The sequence below is a fragment of the Squalius cephalus genome, assembly GCF_949319135.1.
Source record: "Squalius cephalus genome assembly, chromosome: 5".
Taxonomy (NCBI): domain Eukaryota; kingdom Metazoa; phylum Chordata; class Actinopteri; order Cypriniformes; family Leuciscidae; genus Squalius; species Squalius cephalus.
In genome coordinates this window covers 27,572,999-27,592,258 of record NC_137126.1, presented here as the reverse complement: position 1 = coordinate 27,592,258, position 19,260 = coordinate 27,572,999, and the positions used below count along the sequence as shown (strand labels likewise).

Sequence of the window (19,260 nt, the reverse complement as noted above, 5' to 3'; positions counted from 1 at the left end):
CCAATGCAACATATTCGTATTACAAGAATCTTTAATAGTTTCTGCATCAACACCCAATATGCAAATTACCATGCTCAAAGAGTCGTAAACGTTCCCTCCAAAAGCACAGTGAAATCAACAGCAAAGTGATCTGCAGATATTTAATTGCTGTCTGTGTGAACTGAGGTCTTCTGCACACTAAGTAAATACAAGTAAGCAAGATTGCTTTTTGCTTTCCCTTCTGCTTTATTTGGCATTTTGCATAATGTGCAAAAAAAAAATTAATACTAACAAGATTATTTGTTATAAATCTTCCCGCTGCTTCCTTTTTCTGTCTAGTCTGATACATAAACTGCACTGCTGCAGTAAATCCATGTGGTCTTACTGTGGTCTGAAGAGGAAGTGCAGAAGAGAAAAGAAAACCAACAGCACAGAGAAATATAGGTTTGCGTGTAACGTTAGTCATCATCAGTATTTAGCATCACGACTAGTTTTTCAGTCTCAGAGGGTGTGATATATGATTCTTGTTACTGTGCGTATGTGTCATTACTTAAGTGTTTGAGAGTAATGGAGCTGCAGCAGCGTTTTTCTGTGTGTATAAATGAATATGAAGAGGCTGAGGGACAGGGAGACACAGGAAATAGGGAGACACAGAAAAATGATGCTGTTAAAACAGAAGACATTTATCAATCTCTTCAGTGCCCACCTGCAGACCAGGGAACCATTAATTGTACAACACTGTTCTCAGGTAAGACAACAGAGGATGGGTGGATGGAATTCATGGATGGATGGAATTCAAGCAATATGTTCATGAAGTTTACATCAGTGTTTCTGTATTAATCACTATTAATCTCTGTTTAACAGAGTTTTCTGAAAGGAAGTATGTGTTTTTACTGTTTGCTGTGAACATACTTATCTCAACCATCATCCTTACTATTGTGGGCCTAAATTGTAAGTTTCATGTCACAGCATTTGAAATTTATTGAGGTACTAATCAAGAAAAAAAAAAGTTTAAATGTAGTTTGACAAAATATTTAAGAATAACATGCTTTTCCACCCCTTAGACTCTCACAACAAAGAAACACAACCAATAAAAGGACAAAAAGGTTAGTTAAAATTTTTATTAACTGATGAGAACAAACTAATTTTCAGCATGCATGTGTGAAACATCTGAAGGATGTTCTGTATCTGAGAAACTGTTTCACACATACTTCATTGTCAGATATCTGAAATGTTACATTTATGTGTCTAAATGTTCACACATTTGATTGTTCTTAATTTTGGTTGTGGTGTTGATCATCTTATGAGCTACAACTGAAAACTGAACTGTTAAAATCGCTCTTGTGTGGTTTTGCTCTAGAACTGTCCTGGCTTGGCTAAGGAATATAAAATAATTTCTGTCAACTATAAAGATACTTCATACTGAATGTTCTTTTTTTATCTTTCAGAAGTGTGGCTTCTCTATGACAATGTGTTTTATTTGTTCTGGAGTGACAACAGTGACTGCTACGCTGCTGAGAGCTTCTGCTCTAAGAGAAATGCTAGCCTTGCCATGTTATCTGCGTATAACAAGGTGCAGCAACTATTCATCCACTTCTCTCTCTTTTTCTGCATAAGTACACTAGAAACTGGTGCAAAAACAGAGTGGAAAACAATGCATTAACAAACAATACCAGTAGCAGTAGTGGGATAAAAACACATTATACCATGGTCTGGGTGAATACTCGATTCTGATTGGCTGCAGGGTGTCCATTAAAAAGTGATGGAGGACACCTAGTAAAGGAGTTCTGGTGAAACTGACTGTTTTACCATTCGAAATTAATAAATAAATGCGCTGGCTACATCAGCTGAGTAACCATAGCAACAGGCAGTCAAAGTATCCATTTACAATTTATTGTATCAAAATAAAACTGAAGGGTTCTACGAGCTGAGCGGACTATAAATATCTCCGAAACCAAGTTATTGTTTGTAAAAACTTTAGATTTCGATTGTAAAACTAATTAAAATATAAACTAATATTTTAAAAATGTGTTATTTGGCAAGTGACCATGGTATAAGCGGGTTAATGCCCTTCAAGGTGTCCATTGTCAGGTATTAATGGACTTCGGACCTCCGCTGGGCGTCGGACGGTTCACGCCTCACCGTCTTCCATTAATACCTGACAATGGACACCTCATCGGGCATTAACCCTTACATATTTAACAATGCCTGTAACTGACAAAATGTAATAGCCTGGCAAGCCAGACCTACATCAAGATGTTATGTCTGGCAACTCACCATTGGCAAAGCTCAATCCGAGGGGCGGGATAAACGGTTGTCTATCAGAACCAATCAGAGCAACGAAGAAGGCTAGTTGGTTTATCCTCCTGAGACCCAGAAAAATCATCACATTGTTTAGAGCACAATAAACAAATGGTAAAAAAAAAACATTTTTGAAAAATAATATTTTATTAATACGTTATGCTATGTCCTCTGTAGTGGACACCAGGACTAAGTTGTTTAAAAAATAAAATGACATGAAATTATATGTATAGGCAAAAACAATGGGATTTTTTTTTCAATCACCAATACATTTTGGGGTTTCAGGATTTTTTTTAACCAAAATTTGTATAAAGATTATTCTCAACTATGTTATGAAAGAAATAACGGAATGAATTGATACACCATTTTACTTTATGCAATATGTGGGTAAAATGGCCATAAATTAATATTCCCATTCAATGCAATGTATCTATACACTGTATCTAATTTGCACATTAATGTGTTCTTGGAGCAACATTTAATGAAAAAAGAAGTGTAATAATTGGAGTAATAATTGGCAACATTTTAATAATAATATCTAATATTTCATAGGAATATTGATGTATAATTTATTTCCATATTCACTTGTTGTGTCTCCCAAAATGCCTGATAAACATGATTTAAGTCCTGATGTCCTCTACAGTGGACACGTTTGAAATCAACGCCCTGTTCTGTAACAGAAAGTAATTTTTTATTTGAAACCCCTTAACATTTTCCTGAGATGTTGTTTTATGAAATACAATTTGAAAAGTAGTCCAATTTAAATTATATTTACAATATATTATCATATTTCCATAAGAATGCTACATTTGATTACTAAATTACATTTTTAAAGACCAAGGAGAAGTTGTTTTCATGGTGAAACCTCCAAACATTTGGTGTCTCTGAAAAGTCCTGAATGTGCTCTTTACAGGACACCCAGGTTGTGTCATGTGACATGTATGATGTCAGAGAAATTCACTAAAATATAATGTCCACTACAGTGGACAAAAGTCTATTCTTGGGTCCCAGGAGGATATTAAACTTTTGCCGTATCCAGTCGGCAAAACTCCGAACACATCTTCCTTTTTTAAAAATGACTTCAGTGCCGTTCTTTGCTCTTTTCTCAAAGAAAAGCTTAACTCCAAGTCCTCCAGAGTCGCGGCCAAAGCCGATTCGAAAGACCGCTGTTCGCCAGCAGCAGCCGCCATTCTTTGTTTTCAAGTAGCAGGGAACCATCGCAACTCTGTCGTCATTATGTTAAGCCCAGCCCACCGACTCTATACACGTTGTGATTGGCCTGACTAGAGTTTGGTTTTTCCAGCTCGAAAGTCAACGGAGAGTTGCTAGACCACCCTGGCTGCAAAATAAATTTTGCTGCCGCTAGGGTGCGTCTAGATTTCTAGGCTAAAAATGTAATAAATGTTTAAAAAAAAAAATCCAACATGAATTAATAAAGTGAACATTACTGTACATGAGAGTAAACAGAATTAAAACGGTAATTACATTATTATACAGAGCTTATGAAGATGATGTCTGATTCTGAGACTGGGTGGCACATTTGACTGGTTCATATACTGAATCCATAATTTTACCTTATAAATTGGTTATTATTCATTATATGGTTAATATAGCTGAGTAGGTGTAGCAGAGAGGATATGAGAGTGGCTTAAATTATACTATATTACTAAATTTAAATGAATTAAAAGTGAACTTTGTTGTACACGTTCTTGAATGTTGTCTGTGTACATGGGCAGGTCTGGTTGATGTCTAGAACCAATGGAAAGCAATTTCTGGTGTCAAAAGCCTCATTAGACGGATCTGGAGACAGTGCTTCTTCATTTGGGGTAATGCACTTACATTTTTTTTTAATTGTAAACCTTTAAGATATTTGTGAAAGATTTTTCTGAACAGTCAATTACCAAAATTAGACAGTTGAAAAGCTTTTGATGCTGTTGGATAGTTGTACAACTTCAGAGCAAAACAAATGGTGTACTGTATATTATGAATGACAAGAGGAGAACAGGCTCTACAGTTTATGTTTGTGGGTGAAAAAAAAAGTATGTGTAGAAAAGATGAGAAAATTAATTCCAAAAAATTTCTGGGCTTAAAGTTTTTTTTTTTTAGTAGGACTTTTATTTGTTAAAATCAATAAAAATATTAAGTATTTTAATATGAATAATATATGTTTAAATTTACATTCTGTGGACATAATTTTGATACATTTCCATTAAAATATATTTCTGACTATATTCTGGTTGTGCCTCAGGATGATGATGATGATCATGAGTGTGGCATCATGACCTCTGATGTTGATACGGATCATGGAGAAGGATTTGTGTGTGAGAGAGTAGTGAGGCGAGGGAACTCACTTCTTCACTAAAGAAGGCCTAGCTGAGAGCTGAAACGTTTGTGCTTTTCCACTAGAGTAAGCCTTTTGAATTTAATGTATGTATGGAGCAGTTCCATGTGTAAAAGTTCAGCTCCCAGAGAGCAAATAAGCATGTTGTACTTGATCTATCTTTTTTTTTTCTTTTTTTTTTTTTTTTAGATAATATTTTCTACATTCAGTTTATATTATGAATTTTTACTTACATTGAACTTTTTATATTGTTTCTTGCTGAATTTTGCTATCCCTGAATGTATAATGTTTAATGATTTATTAATTTGTGCAAAGCGAAACTTTTCTCTTTAGCTACTAATAATAACTGTATTGTCTTCAGAAGTTAGAGATAAGAGGTTGTTTCAGTTACTTTTTAAAAATCAATACATTTCTATTTGCTACTTCTTGCTTTAAAAACACTTGATGAATTTGTTTTTCTAGCAAATGGAATCAGGTAGATCTTTGTCTATGACTAAAGTTATTCAATAAATTCAGTTAATTTCTTATGATCACTTGGTTTATTGTATTTTTCTCCTCTCCTGCTTCTGCCCCAAGGCTGGCAAAAGAGTAAAGGCTATCTTTATAAAAGTGGTAGGCCTATTTCCTCAAGGTAAATTTAAACGGATTTAAATTAGGCTTACTGCTTAATGCTGGGGCCGCACCAAGATAATTGGGTCCGCTTCCGACAATCCTAAATTAAGTCCCGATTATCTTGATGGTTCTTCAGATTATTTTATCAGATTTCTGTGGTGTGAAGTGTGTTAATGCCTGGTTCAGATTACACGATTTTAGCCCGATTTTGGCACGATCCGTTTGACGTAGGGTGTCGTGGGGATTCGCAAACGACAACGGGCGTCGGGACGCAAGATTCGATCGTTTCATCTCGTATAGTGTGTCATAGTGGGCGACAACCTACGTCGCGTCTGCGATGCTTCACGACATCACGACAGAAAGACTAGCATGTTTAATTTTTTAACGGTCCTCCACGACGACGGCGCGCGAGTGAGTGAGGGAGAGTGAGTGAGAGTCTGTGTTCGCGAGTGAGTGAGTAAGCGAGTGTGTGTGTGACTGTGTGTGTGCGCGAGAGTGAGTGTGTGTGTGTGTGTGTGTGTGTGTGTGAGAGAGAGAGAGAGCGAGAGAGAGAGCGTGTATGTGAGTGAGTGTGTATGTGCGAGTGAGTGAGTGAGTGAGTGTGTGTGTGTGTGTGTGTGTGTGTGTGCGCGAGTGTGTATGTGCGAGTGAGCGTGCATGTGTGTGAGTGAGTGCGTGTATATGTGCGAGTGAATGAGAGTGTGAGACGGCTCGCGATGACTTGTCGGAAAACAACGTGTAGTCTGACATGTTTCTTGTCCACGACATGACAAGATTTTTAGGAGTCAAAATCGTGTAATCTGACACAGTGACTATCGTAACAGACAAAAAAATCGTGTAATCTGGACCAGGCATAAGAGGGACCGAACCTACTCGATCTTGAATCGTAGCCTAAATATTCAACATGTTGAATATTTACGATTTCTGATGGGGAACCCCGAGGACAAACCTATGGGACAAACGCGCACGTAGGTAGGCTACTCTTTTGATTGTCAGGAGGAACGAAACGATACCCAATCAGAAAGCGAGCTGACAGAAGAAGGAAGCACAAACGCAGTCATGGCGCAGGCGCAGCACAGAGTAAAATGGATATAGGCCTAGACACCAGAGATGGAGGATCAGCTTGTCGATTTGTGGCAATGTTCTGTCAAAAGCATCCCAAACACTACCATAGCAGTTTCTTCCTGCCTATCGTCCGCAATAGATTTTGCGAGATTTCCCGTTTTCACAGTCGGATCTCAGGCTGAAAATCTCTTCATGTGTGTTCTTCACATCGCGGCACACACCACACTAGGAGCAAAACTGTTAAATCTAGCATTATTTGCCCTCATGTTTGTGGTCTCTCACATTTTAAAAATCGTATAAGATTTTAAATATCTTTTGGTGTGGCCCCAGCATTTTGCAAACACCTGATAGAAGTCCTAAAGTCGCATGAGAGTTTTATCCTGGGCTTTAGCGCCCCCTTCCTGTAATGTTCTGAAGTGTTGAACTGTTTCAACCGTTAATTGCTGCAATTAAATAATAACAAAACGTAAATCTAACTAGTAACATCAAGCTAGTATTCTCACTTTAAGTTTTAATTAAAATAATGTTATTATAGCCACAAATTTTCTATATTTTTACTGTCTCCACCCTAATGACTGAGCACGTTAACTGAGGTGATCAGAAGAATCAAACAGCGCAACAGAACAGACTAATCAGGTAACTTATAGCCTAATACATACAAAATCTTTTTTGTTGTTGTTGTTGTTGTTTGTTTCAGTGAACTATTGTTCTTTCAAAAGAAGTGGAATTAAACAAACTTGCAGCGCTATATCAAACCGTTTCAGCAATTTCTAATGTTTAGTTATTGTTCAAATTAACGATACCTGTTGCTGCCTATATTTTCCAAGTTTCACTTAGGCTACCAGATTTAAATATCAGCAGCAAGACATGTTCATGAGTTTGTGTTAGCCTATTCCATTTCTAATCGATTTTAGTCTTTGCTGTAGGGATGGAATCGGGAGATTCTCTGTCACGGTGGCTGAACTCTGATATTTTCATCGTGTTTGTGGTGTTGCTGTTGCTCCTATTGCTGGTCATCTTTGCTGTATGCTGGCTCATGAAACGACATCGCACACAGAGATCAACAGAGTATTAAAACATACACAAACTCATATGCCTTCACACAGATCGGCTATGTTTGTTTAACACAATATTAATCACTTCACCTTGTCTCACGGATGCTCATTCCTGTTCCTGATGATCCTGCAGAGTTCAGTTCCAGTAGGCTACTGGTCCAACACATCCGTTTTTTAATTATCAAGTGTTCCTTAAGATCTTAATTTGATAGTTACAGATAACTGGAGTTAAACTTTGATGGAACGTAGATCTCCAGGAACAGGATTGAGCACCCCTGCTATTTAATTCTCGCTGACGCTATTGACCTTCATCTCTTCTTCTTAAGGAAAATGGCTGAAATAGAGATTACTCCAGTTGATGCTGCAGACTTGGGGAACTCAGCCAGATTCACCCTGAAGATTGTGACTGAGCAGACACATGCAACAGAGCTTGTGGAGATGTTAACTCGTAGAAGTTGCTCTGTTGAGGTTTCAGATCCCCATAGTAAACCCTCTGGCTCTGCTGTAAAAGATGATGACAACGATCAAGATTACACTGATGCGTTACAGAATATATAAATCATTGTGTAGTTTAAGATATATATATTTTTTAATCACAACATTTAGTTTTCTTGAATGAATTCACTTATAAATATAGAACTATGTAAACAAGTGAATTTGTTATTTTGTGTACAACAAGAACATGGACTGAAAGGGACATGGACATGGATATGAATCACTTTTTTATTTTTTATTATTGGACACACGAGTTTACTCATAGGCATCCCCACAACCCTACACAGGACAAGCGGTTTGGAGATTGGATGGATAAATCTGGGCTATAGTCTAAATGCTTCATACATTGGCAGGGTCGTCGCTATAGTGTGGTGAAAGGTGGTGACAATTATAGGGGCCCCCACAAAATCCAGCAGTTATACTATATAGGCCCCTGTTGTATGAATAATTCTACTATTTAGTTGTACCTATGCCATGAGATTTAAATGAAAACCACAAAAACATGCAATTTGTTTAATATTTTTTCCAAATATATGCTTCTCTTACCTCCCTAAAAATGGTTTAGTCCGATCTAAAGCATTAGCCTAGCATCCGGGCTGCGTTCAGCCCCGACAAAACGTTGCACAACGTTTTTTAAACAGAAACGGTGATGCGTTGAACACACTGTTCCGATGACGCAAGAGTTGCAACTATGGCAGCTGAGAAGGCCATTCTTTGTGTTTTTGTGAAGAATTTTCGGAGCCTGATGAAGTCGGTATAAATATGTTTTTAATACTATGCCCGATGTTACAGTAACTGCACTTGCCGCCCAGAACAAAAGAGAACATCCCAATCGAGTGAAGGGATTGCTGAAACTGAAATGGAAGCACACATCTTACCTAATTCAGACTAAAACACATCTATTTAGCCTCACATACTGACTTTATTTGTAGTTCATACTGTTTTAATACCCTGTATTTTCTTTCTCATTTTTAGGAAAAGCACTTAATTACCATTGTTTATTTCTATACCAAATGTCATACACTTGCAATGAAGCTAAAAAATATAAACAACTACATCATTATGTTGATATCCTATATTTTTACAATAAAACTTACGACAAACATGTCTTCTAATATCCTCAGTTGTTGCATCGAACACATTTGTAAATTACTTTCCTCGAACCCATTGTGCGAGTGCACTTTAATACCGCGTGTTTTATATACATGTTGCTGCTGATTGGACTGCAGTTCTGACACACCCACCAAACTAGAGAAAACGTATCTCAAACCCTGTTGCACGGTTGCACACCTGTGCACGCCGTTTCCAGGAAACATGACGTTCAACCCGGAAACCGTAGCAAAACGTTGCGCATCGTTTTGAACTTGAACGTGCCCCAGGACTGACTGAAAAATGTCGGGGAAAAGAAAACTTAAATCAGGCTAAGAAACGCCATGAAAAGAAGGAGAGGGAGGCCAGGAGAATTGTTGTAGGCCTATCCCAGTCGATCAAGAATCAAGACGTTCCTAAAGACAGGTTGTATTGTTATTTCGCTGGGAATAAGAAAACCGTCTACAGCCTGCTGAGTACTGTCACTTTTCATTATCGGTGCGCACCACAATCGACCGAATGATTACGTGGTCAAAATTCCTGTCTTTTTACACTATTGTGAATAGAGTTAAAAAAATTGACACGAGTCACGACGCATTGCATTATGCACCTGACCTGCCGGCTGATGATGTATTTATTACATCAAGAAAACACGAATACAACACACTGCACTTGGATGTATACATTTATTATATTTATTTAATAATATTACCAGTTCCATATTATCTTTATTAAAAAATAATACAATAAATGATTTTATTTTTTAAATTTGACTGCATTCTTGTCAATTTCTAAATGTTTACTTTTTGATTTATGAATTATAACAGACTGATGGATTTTGCTGAACTTTTAAAAATACAATATTTTTTAAAAAATTGTATTAAAATTGTATTAAATTGTTAAATAAAATAAATAAATTGTTTTATTATTATTTAAAAATTTCTTGCTTTTTGTTAGTTTTTATTAGTCGTAATTTTTATATAAACATTTAACTTTTAAAATAAAGGTTTTACAACAACATCACCATCATCTGTTATATGTGGGCCTCCATGCTCATCTATTTACAGTATGATATTGGTGAAGGGTGGTGGGGGCCCACATCAATATTTCAGGGGGCCCCGAATCCTCTAGCTACATTGGTATGCAGTATCTGTAACTTGAACATGACAAAATGAGGCTGTAAAATGTACAATGTTACATATTGCTGGAAGATTTAATTGGCTATCAATACACATACACAATCAAACTAATGTAGGCTATTCAATTAGATTAGGGTTCAATGACATTGGTGAAGATCAGGAAATGTAAAATATGTGAAACAATTCATCTGTGCAGAATTTCAACTGGAATTTTGTCAGCCTTTGTTTGTTTTTTGTTTTTTGCTTTTCAGAGGATTGTACAGGTTTTGGCATCTGTAAAAACAAAAACAGTTATCTAATCTGGCTTTTTAGATATTATTAACCATAACAAATTAGTAAACAAACTTACTAATTAGTAACTTACTTTGCCGCTGTCTACTTTTCTGGTGAGGGGAAAAAAAAAAAAAAAAGTGTTATCAGCATGTTAATCAAATAAAGTTTTTGAGTTCTTGAATGTTAAAACTCACTTTTTTTAAAATGCACACGCTAATGTGCATGCACCCACATGTAAACATGCATTAATGTAGAAAATGGAAACTTTTAAGTGAGTTAAGTTATGTAATTGTAACAAACAAAATTAAGCTGAGAAAAAAAGCAATATTCATGTAATGCTGATGAAATGCAAACATACTTGTGATTTCAACCACTTAACGGCATCGTCATAAGCTTTTTCATTACGTTTACACTTTAGTAGTCCTTTATCCTCAAAGAACAGACAGTCCACTACAAGTGTGTTCTCTCTTTTTACAAATTTACTGCTGTCTGACACAATGCACTCAGGGTCAAATGTGTGATGAAGCACCACTAAAATGGCTGGCTTATTGTCTAGAAAGATAGAAAGAGTAGATAACTGTCAGTTATCCAGTATATGTAACCATTTTATATTAAGGAATGAAATGCAACATCTTCTATAAACCATTTCTTACCTATAATGTCTCTGACTGCGGCGTCAATGTCAGTTCCAGTGCGTGAAACAATTGGAAAGAAAACTAAAGTAATAGCCACATCAAGATATTTGTCATTTGCCTCTTTTAACTTGATTGAATGACTAATCTTTTCAATTTTGCGCCTGAATATATTGGGAATGCCTTTGACACTGTCAGGAGCTTTCGTTGTATATCTAACTAGAGAAAAAAACATGATAGGGATACAGGTTAATGGATTAAAATACAAAGCAACTGCAAATTGAATACAACACAACTGCATTTAAACTATTGTGTTATTGTGTATATAATTGTGAAGTTTAAAAGCTTCTAAATTTCTTCAAACTTTTATTATAACTTGATAGTTATATAACAGGTCAAACAAACTGCTGTGTTGAATTTGTTATTTCAATTGGCACTGAATGTTGTTATTATTGGCCTTAAATGGGATAGTTCACCCAAAAATGAAAATTCTGTTATTTACAACACCTTCATTGTTTCAAGCCTGTATGAATTTATTCCACAAAAAGTAATGTTAGTCAAAATTACAGTCTCAGTCATCATTCACTTCCATTGAATGGAAAAAAAGATGCTCTGAAAGTTGCAGCATCTTGGCATCTAAAAAAAGATGCAGAAAGTTTATGTTTTTCAATAAAATAAGCTATATTCTGTGTTATGTGGGAGACTGTTTTATTAGCCTCTAGGTAAGTAACTAGAAGAATAACAGTGAAGTAAACAGTAAAGCTGTTTGCACTACAGTACAAATGGTATTTATAATTACGATAATAAATTAAAATAATATGGTATATGATAATACATAGCAACATCAAGAAGTATATTGAACAGTTTTTGCACATCTAGTTTTTATCTGCACATTCAAGTTTAAAATGGCTTTGCCCACTCTAATGATAAATATATGTTTGACTTGGAAGATTGCAAAATTTGGCTTTTGAATCAGGTCTACTGGAGTATAATTGGCTAGGTGACAAATCCATGGGTTCAATGTGTGCTTTATCTGAATTTGCCCCATATGGGCAGACATGGAACCCATGGACAAAACCATATAGGGCCCATATGTTATCCCCACCATGAAATGCTGACTGGTGCTGAAACTGCAGTCTCCGGTAGGCCTACTGCTTATAATTGAACTATGCAGAGATTATACATGCATGTAGCATTGTAGCACTGTATTTAAGACCGTGATTCACCGCTGCTCAGTAATGCACCATCCTTGAAACATATTGCACCATGAAATTACACAGAAAGACTTGAATAAATAAATGAATAAATGAACGTAATAAATCAAAACTCGAAAATAATGCATATTAAAAAATCGTGAACAGCATAATATGCATGTGCAAAGCTGAGTTCAATCAGCGACATTATGCCAAAATAAGAAATTAACCCTTGTGCATCAATTAAAAAAAGTTACACATAGCACAGTAGTTCTAACAAAAAAGGAGGAAAATTGGCCAAAAAAATCGACATCATATATCAGCCATTGGCTGCCCTGATTTCTAAATATCGGCATCGGCCAGAGAAAAACCAATATCGTTCAACCTCTAGTTAATATCTCAAAAAATGACCTTTCAGTAAGATTTTGTTTGGGCGCAGTACCATATTTTCCCCACTGGATGCCAGCAAAACTCCACTGGTGTACACAGTGGTTCTCTCTCAAATATTACAAACGCACACATGTGTCAGGCACACATTTGTTTTTATTACACATTTTATAGTTAAATGGCCCTGGGATTAAAAAAATGCAGTTTTAATGGGTTTCAATGCAGACATTTTTGTCCAAAAGGTGCTGAGAGGAACTATTTTGTGGACCTGTGCAAAAAAATATTTTTTAAAGGAAATGGGGGTGAAATAGTAAAATTACAATAAAAATATACACCTGTGCCAAATTTTATGCAGTTAGCATTAAAGGTGCTCTAAGCGATGCGAGTGTTTTTTAGGCCGAAACATTTTTTTGTCACATACAGCATACATTTCCTCACTATCCGCTAGATGCCTGTCCCCTGAACACACTGTAAAAAAAATGCGGTCTCTGTAGACAGGCCAGGCTGCACAAACGGCAACAAAAACAAACTGGCCCAACCTGGACCACGAAACATAACAAACAGTGTTCCAGCCAATAACCGACAAGAATGATTTGGGGGTGGGGGTGGGTTTGGATTTGGGGTTGGGGGGTTAGTGCGTGGGCACATGAAGAGGGAAGTTAGTTAGAGGAGAGATGTCCTAGACAACAACTAACATTAGAATTATATTATCTTGAATTCTGATATGGCCGACACACGACCAAAGAGTCGACGTTCCGATGAACAAATAGCAAAGAAGAGGAAAAAGGAGAAGGAACGCGCGAAATCCCGAATTTACATCGGAAAAGCACGGAAGGGAGGGTGAGGGGACGGGATGAGGAGGAGGAGTAGGGAGGGTCGAGCTAGCTTCCGTTTTGTTTGACAATACTTACGTCAACAAGAAGTGACCCAACATCGCTTAAAGTAGCCTACCTTTAACAAGGGCAACGTGATCAAAAAACAAAACTGAAAAAGACAAAAATGTCATTAAGGATGCACAAGGGTTAAATAACTAGCTATAAAAACTAGCTTGAAATAAAACACAAACTGCTTTTTTGTTTTTCACAGGCCTACATTTTAAACAACATGAACATAAGTAAATACAATTTTTATTTTGGATGAACTGTCCCTTTAAAAGCTAGGCTTCTTAAAAGTTTGGATAGTTAGGCTACTCATTATACAAAACTAATGTCGTGACTTACTCTTAGTCTTCGGCATTGTGTTTTTCTGAAGTGTAGAGATGGAAAACGTTTGCTGCTGAAAGAAAATGCGACATTAATCAGCACAGTGGTTTGGATTTTGTATATGTCGCGGTTAAACACCAATAAAGAAAGCAGACAGGCCTATATACAGTTTCTTATAGAAAGACCTGTGGTTAAAGCGAGTCTGACAGATTATCTAGCCAAGGCTACTCGTTTGCATTCGGCAAACGTTACTTCTCTCACCTTGTTTGTTCTGTTGAATGTTGTTGTTCATAAAAATCTTGAAGGGTAATTGATATTTCACCACTATAGCCTAAACGCTGAAAACGTCCGGTGAATGCTTTGGCAGAATGTGAAAGTGAAAGTGACTTTAAAACCAACGTCATACATTAGCATAGCCTTATTGTTTGTTTCAAATTATCATATTCTACAAACGTTACATTTCTCGTAGGCTACCTTGTTTGTCCTGCTTAATAGGCCTATTGTTATTCATTGAAATCTTGAAGGGTGAAATTTATGTTTCACCAGTATAAATACTGAAACTGTCCGGTGAACGCTTTGGAATGGCAGACTGTGAAAGTGCCGATTTGAAGTCACACAAATAACCAGACCAGTCACGGAAAGAAAGCTATAGGTAGAGATGCATTAATCCTATCATGATGCTTCCCCCCATAATTTGCACAGCAGGGGGAAATTGAATAAACAATAGATTGGCCATCGAAAAGAGGTTTAGCCTACATCCTGACAAGCACAATAAAAAGAAATGGGACAGGGAATAAAACATATCAAATCTGAAAATAGCAATGAAATCGCAATCACATTCACAAATGCATCAGCTAGTGATTGACATTAAGGTGAGTTAAAGCTGTACAGTGACTCCAACATTTGTATTGTACAATGTCAATGTCAAACACTGGCCAAAATGAAAAAGTTTGCTCATTTTCTAGCTGTGGAAAGTTTTCATAGATGAGCTACACTGTTATGGAGGACCAAAACTGCCTAAAATAAATGACTATTTATACTTTTATTTCCTTATTTAGGTATAATTGTATTTTTTTCCACATTTATTTTTGCATTTATTTATGCATTTATTTATTTCTACTTTTATTCACCGGTATGTTCACATTTATTTATGTATGTATTTATGTCTACATTTATTTATTTCCACATTTATTTATACATTTATTGCTCTGTATGCTAATGAGGGGGGCGTGTTTTACCTCAGGCATAGCAATCAAGCTCAAAGTGGCAGTGCTGAAGCTTTGAGGCCACAGTGACACCTTGTGGTGTGACCAATCAATATGCAAGAGGTTTGTGGACGTGACTTTACAATTCACGCAGGGAATAAATGACTTAGAGATGGGCAATATATGTACTTTAATATCACCCTAATGTATATAGGTTTACCATACATAGGCCTACTCTTTATTCCGGACATGGCCGTAAAACATCAGTAGGTCGGAATTTCTAATGTCTGGGCACACGTGATCAGAATCCGCTGATAACAGACACTTTGACACGGAAGTGCGTCAAATTATCCACTATTAACCACATTTTATGCCATGCATTGTAGATCCGTACACAGAACCCAGACAGCATGGTAACATTGATTCAATGTTGAGTTTTGAATTGATCCAAACCATCATTTTGGTTGACATCAAAATTTCAATGTTTAAAGTGTGTTGGATCAGCATTGACATTTTGATGAAAGGGAACAGCACACATGGGTGAAGACAGTGACATTGAACTAACAGTGAGTCTTAGTTTATGAGCAAAAGATCTTGCAGGCATGTATCTGTGCAAAACACTACTGGGTGTTTCCCAATCAGTGGGGTGTTTCAGTTCATGATGGGCACTTTTCAATGGTGTTACCTCATTTGCTCTAATACACTGGGGGTTTGGTTTAGGGGTGGGCCCTCATGATTTTAACAAGTCTTTTGAAAAATGGTTGAAAAACAACAATTGTAGTTTGAAAATTGGCACTAATTGGTATACGCCCATTTTGGTTTTGCATGTGGGCTTCTCAGTAGTTAATTAATGCTTCCTTATTAGAGAGAAAACACAAGGTGCGTCCTATACTGAAGTCTTGTGTGTTTGACATGCATGAACTCTCTGAGTTTCAAACAATGGTGCATATAATGTATTTCTGTTTTTAGCATGCTTTTTACTTGCATTTTATTTATTGTTACTAAATCAACTAACATACATTAATTTTCAAAGTAAGTAAAGTGTTGAAATAAATCGCACAGATAGCATGGGGACATTGATACAATGTTGAGTTTTGATCCAAACCATAATTTTGGTTGAGATTGACATTTAAGTGTTTAAAGTGTGTTGGATCAGCATTGAAATTTTGATGAAAGCCAACAGCACACATGGGTGGAGACAGTGACATTAAACTAACAGTGATTTGTAGTTGATGAGCACAAGATCATTCAGGCATGTATCTCTGCAGAACACTAGTGGGTGTTTCTCAATCAGTGGGGTGTTTTCAAACCACAATGGGCATTTTCAACCGCTTTATCCGATTTGCTCTAGTCCACTGGGGGCTTGGTTTAGGGGTGGGCCTTCATGATTTTAGCTAGTCTGTTGAAAAATGGTTGAAAAACATTTATTGTAGTTTGAAATTGGCCACTGATTGGTAAACGCCCATTTTGGTTTTGCATGCGCACTTCTCAGAAGTCTAATGCTTCCTCATTAGAGAGAAAACATAGGTGCATCCTATACAGAAGTCTTGTTTGTTGAAGCATCTGACATACTTACATGACTTCTCACGGTTTCAAACAATGGTGCATCTACATTCTTAAAAAATGCACATTGCTTTAGTAAAGTTTATTACGAATTTCCTGAATACAGTTCTAACGCCATTTAACACATTTCTTGAAGTGCAGGAGACATGAACATGCAAGAAAGTTACACTGCAAACATAGCCTATGTCTTGCATCCGTCAGTGCTTGCATGCAGAGCACATTGCTCCTTTAGTAGGAATGAAGGCCGATGAAGATGGACAATTAAAAAAAAAAAGAGAAGCACCCTCCTGATAATGCTGACATACACCGAGTTGTTGTCGACAGCATAATCACCTGACCTGGGACTTGATGATATCCTGTGCCTTATCACTGCTTAATCAGGTAATCATTCATATTCCTGAATCTGTATTAAATTTGAGAAATGTAACTGATTTCCATTCAGTTTAGCTTGTTTCCACTGAAACACAATAACAAAAAACATCTTGTGTTTATTAAGAAAGTGACTGACATGGCTATTTTGTGATATTTAAAGAGATTAAGGTCTACATAAGGTGAATCTGCAGCTTCAAAGGGATAGTTCAGCCCGAAATGAAAATTCTGTCATTTATTCACCCTCAAGTTGTTCCAAACCTGTATGAATTTCTTTCTTCTGCTGCACACAAAAAGAGTGAAGAAAGTTGGCATCCAGACAGTTGATGGTAGCCATTGACTTCCATGGTATTTATTTTCTACTATGGAAATCAATGGCCACCGTCAACTTTCTGGTTAACAACATTCTTTAAAGTATCTTATTTTGTGTTCAACAGAAGAAAGAAACTCATACAGGTTTGGAACAACTTGAGGGTGAGTAAATGATGACGGGCTGAACCATAAAGAAATTTTCATTGAAAAAACCTAAGCTCTTATATTCTACAAGATAAATTTGTTACTTGAATGCTATGTAGTTTCACAGAAAATGAACTGAGATATAGTTAATGGGCCTGGCTATAGCTCAGAGGTGTTTGTTCCTCTTCATGAAGAGTTTAACTCCAACACCTCTGCCTGGAAGTTTTCATTGATCCTAATGACTTTGATTAGCTGCCTCAGGTGTGTTTAATTAGGGCTGGAGATAAAATCGGACACCCCTGCCATAGTACTTTCTTTTGATATTGAAGCATTAATAGATTTTAGAAAAATAAATGAAATAAACAGAATTTAACAATACTTTAATCATAGTTAGAATATTTTGTGTTCGGCAACTTTTTTTAAAAGTGAATCATATTGTGTTTCGTATATTAACATTTCTTGAATGTGGCAACTGAATTGACTTGTTCTTGAGTAACATCATTCTTTCTTTTTCAGATTTCAGAGAACCCAAAGGAAAAGAGGCAGTAGTCTGATGAAAGACAGATTTTTAAAAACCTGAACCGTTGGACCACCTGTAGTTATGACATCAGACTTCTGAAGCCAATTTTATTTTTAAAGGTTGAAATGATTTTGTCCCATTTCTCCCCCTTTCTTTTTTAAAGAATGATCTTTTAATATATTTTTGTCATTGATTGATTGAATAAAATAAATTGACTCAACTGCTGGAAAGGTGTCATTTATATTTTAAAAGGTTTTTGCCAATTTTTTAAATGGTCAGGAATTTGACTCATCATTGAAGTGTAGTTGAAATATTAATGTTGTTTCAACATTAACTTGGTACATCAGATGGCAACATTGTTTGACATTCCTTTTTATTTGTATTTTCAGTGTTTCAACAAAATGTATTTAGAATCAACATCACATTGTAACATTGATCAAACCATATTATCAAAGATTATTTCTGTTAATTTCAGTGTTAATTCAACAGCAGTGATGTAGATTCAACATCATAGTGTAACGTTGATTAAACAATATTACCATCGATTATTTTTGTTCATTTCAGAGTTGATTCAACAGCAGTGATGTAGATTCAACATCATAGTGTAATGTTGATTCAGAAGCATTACTATTGATTTTTTGTTCAACAGTTTCAACATTACATGAGGGTGCAAAAGTGATGTTGATAAAATATCACTTTGTAATGTTGAATCAATACTATTACTGTTGATTTTTGGTTGAAATCTCAACATTGCTTCACCATTAACTGAGGGTGCAAGAGTGATGCAAAAACAACACCACTTTGTAATGTTGAAGCAATATTAACACCATTGATTTGTGATTGAAATCTGAACATTATTTCAATATTAACCGAGGGTGCAAGAGTGACGCTAAAGCAACATCACTTTCTAACGTCATTTCAATGTAATCAGCGTTGACGCATCAACACTGACTCAACATTGTTTCAATGGTTACATGCTATCTGGGAAGCTAACTGCATTTTTAATGTATCTTCCAAAAATAATGTTGACAGCAACAGGAACAAACTTTTCCATAAAGATGTGATATTTCCGCTATAAATTGATTTCCTAGGGCATTTTTTAAAACATTATTAAATAGTAGGCTATACGCATCATCATGTAGCCTAAGTTACATTTTTGGGTGAACTGACCCTTTAATTAGCTGCTTCAGTTGTGTTTGAGCAGGGTTGGAGCTGAACTCTGCAGATAGGTAGATTTTCAGGAACAGGACAGGGCACCCCTGCTATACATAAATCTTCTAGAGAAATATTACTGCATTTTACATTTTTGAACAAATCAAGACTGTTATATACAATGAGCTATTGAGACAAAGTTCAAAATTCATTATAATGAATTAACTTAGGC

The 19,260-nt window shown here is 36.2% G+C and overlaps 3 protein-coding genes across 4 annotated transcripts; 2 read left to right on the top strand and 1 right to left on the bottom strand.

Moving 5' to 3' along the window:
- The first annotated feature begins 409 nt into the window (after positions 1-409).
- LOC307158621 (uncharacterized protein) lies at positions 410-5,150 on the top strand. The gene is made up of 6 exons (XM_079871355.1): positions 410-727; positions 844-930; positions 1,044-1,085; positions 1,428-1,552; positions 4,017-4,106; positions 4,529-5,150. Exons 1-6 carry the CDS (start codon positions 547-549, stop codon positions 4,640-4,642), a joined length of 639 nt encoding a protein of 212 aa, XP_079727481.1. The 5' UTR covers positions 410-546; the 3' UTR covers positions 4,643-5,150.
- A 1,718-nt stretch (positions 5,151-6,868) lies between these two features.
- On the top strand, positions 6,869-7,964 carry LOC307158624 (uncharacterized protein). Its single transcript, XM_079871359.1, has 3 exons — positions 6,869-6,934; positions 7,225-7,366; positions 7,680-7,964. The coding sequence occupies exons 2-3, from the start codon at positions 7,227-7,229 to the stop codon at positions 7,909-7,911; spliced, it is 372 nt and encodes a 123-aa protein (XP_079727485.1). The 5' UTR covers positions 6,869-6,934; positions 7,225-7,226; the 3' UTR covers positions 7,912-7,964.
- A 1,938-nt stretch (positions 7,965-9,902) lies between these two features.
- On the bottom strand, positions 9,903-14,378 carry LOC307158623 (uncharacterized protein). 2 transcript variants are annotated; one of them, XM_079871357.1, is made up of 6 exons: positions 14,025-14,378; positions 13,782-13,836; positions 11,003-11,200; positions 10,708-10,901; positions 10,441-10,459; positions 9,903-10,349 (listed from the first exon to the last, which is right to left on the bottom strand). In XM_079871357.1, exons 2-6 carry the CDS (start codon positions 13,795-13,797, stop codon positions 10,324-10,326), a joined length of 453 nt encoding a protein of 150 aa, XP_079727483.1. In that variant the 5' UTR covers positions 13,798-13,836; positions 14,025-14,378; the 3' UTR covers positions 9,903-10,323. The 2 variants fall into 2 exon arrangements, with proteins under 2 accessions (XP_079727483.1, XP_079727484.1); XM_079871358.1 differs by having other exon boundaries at positions 13,782-13,833; positions 14,025-14,105.
- Between the last annotated feature and the right edge of the window lie 4,882 nt (positions 14,379-19,260).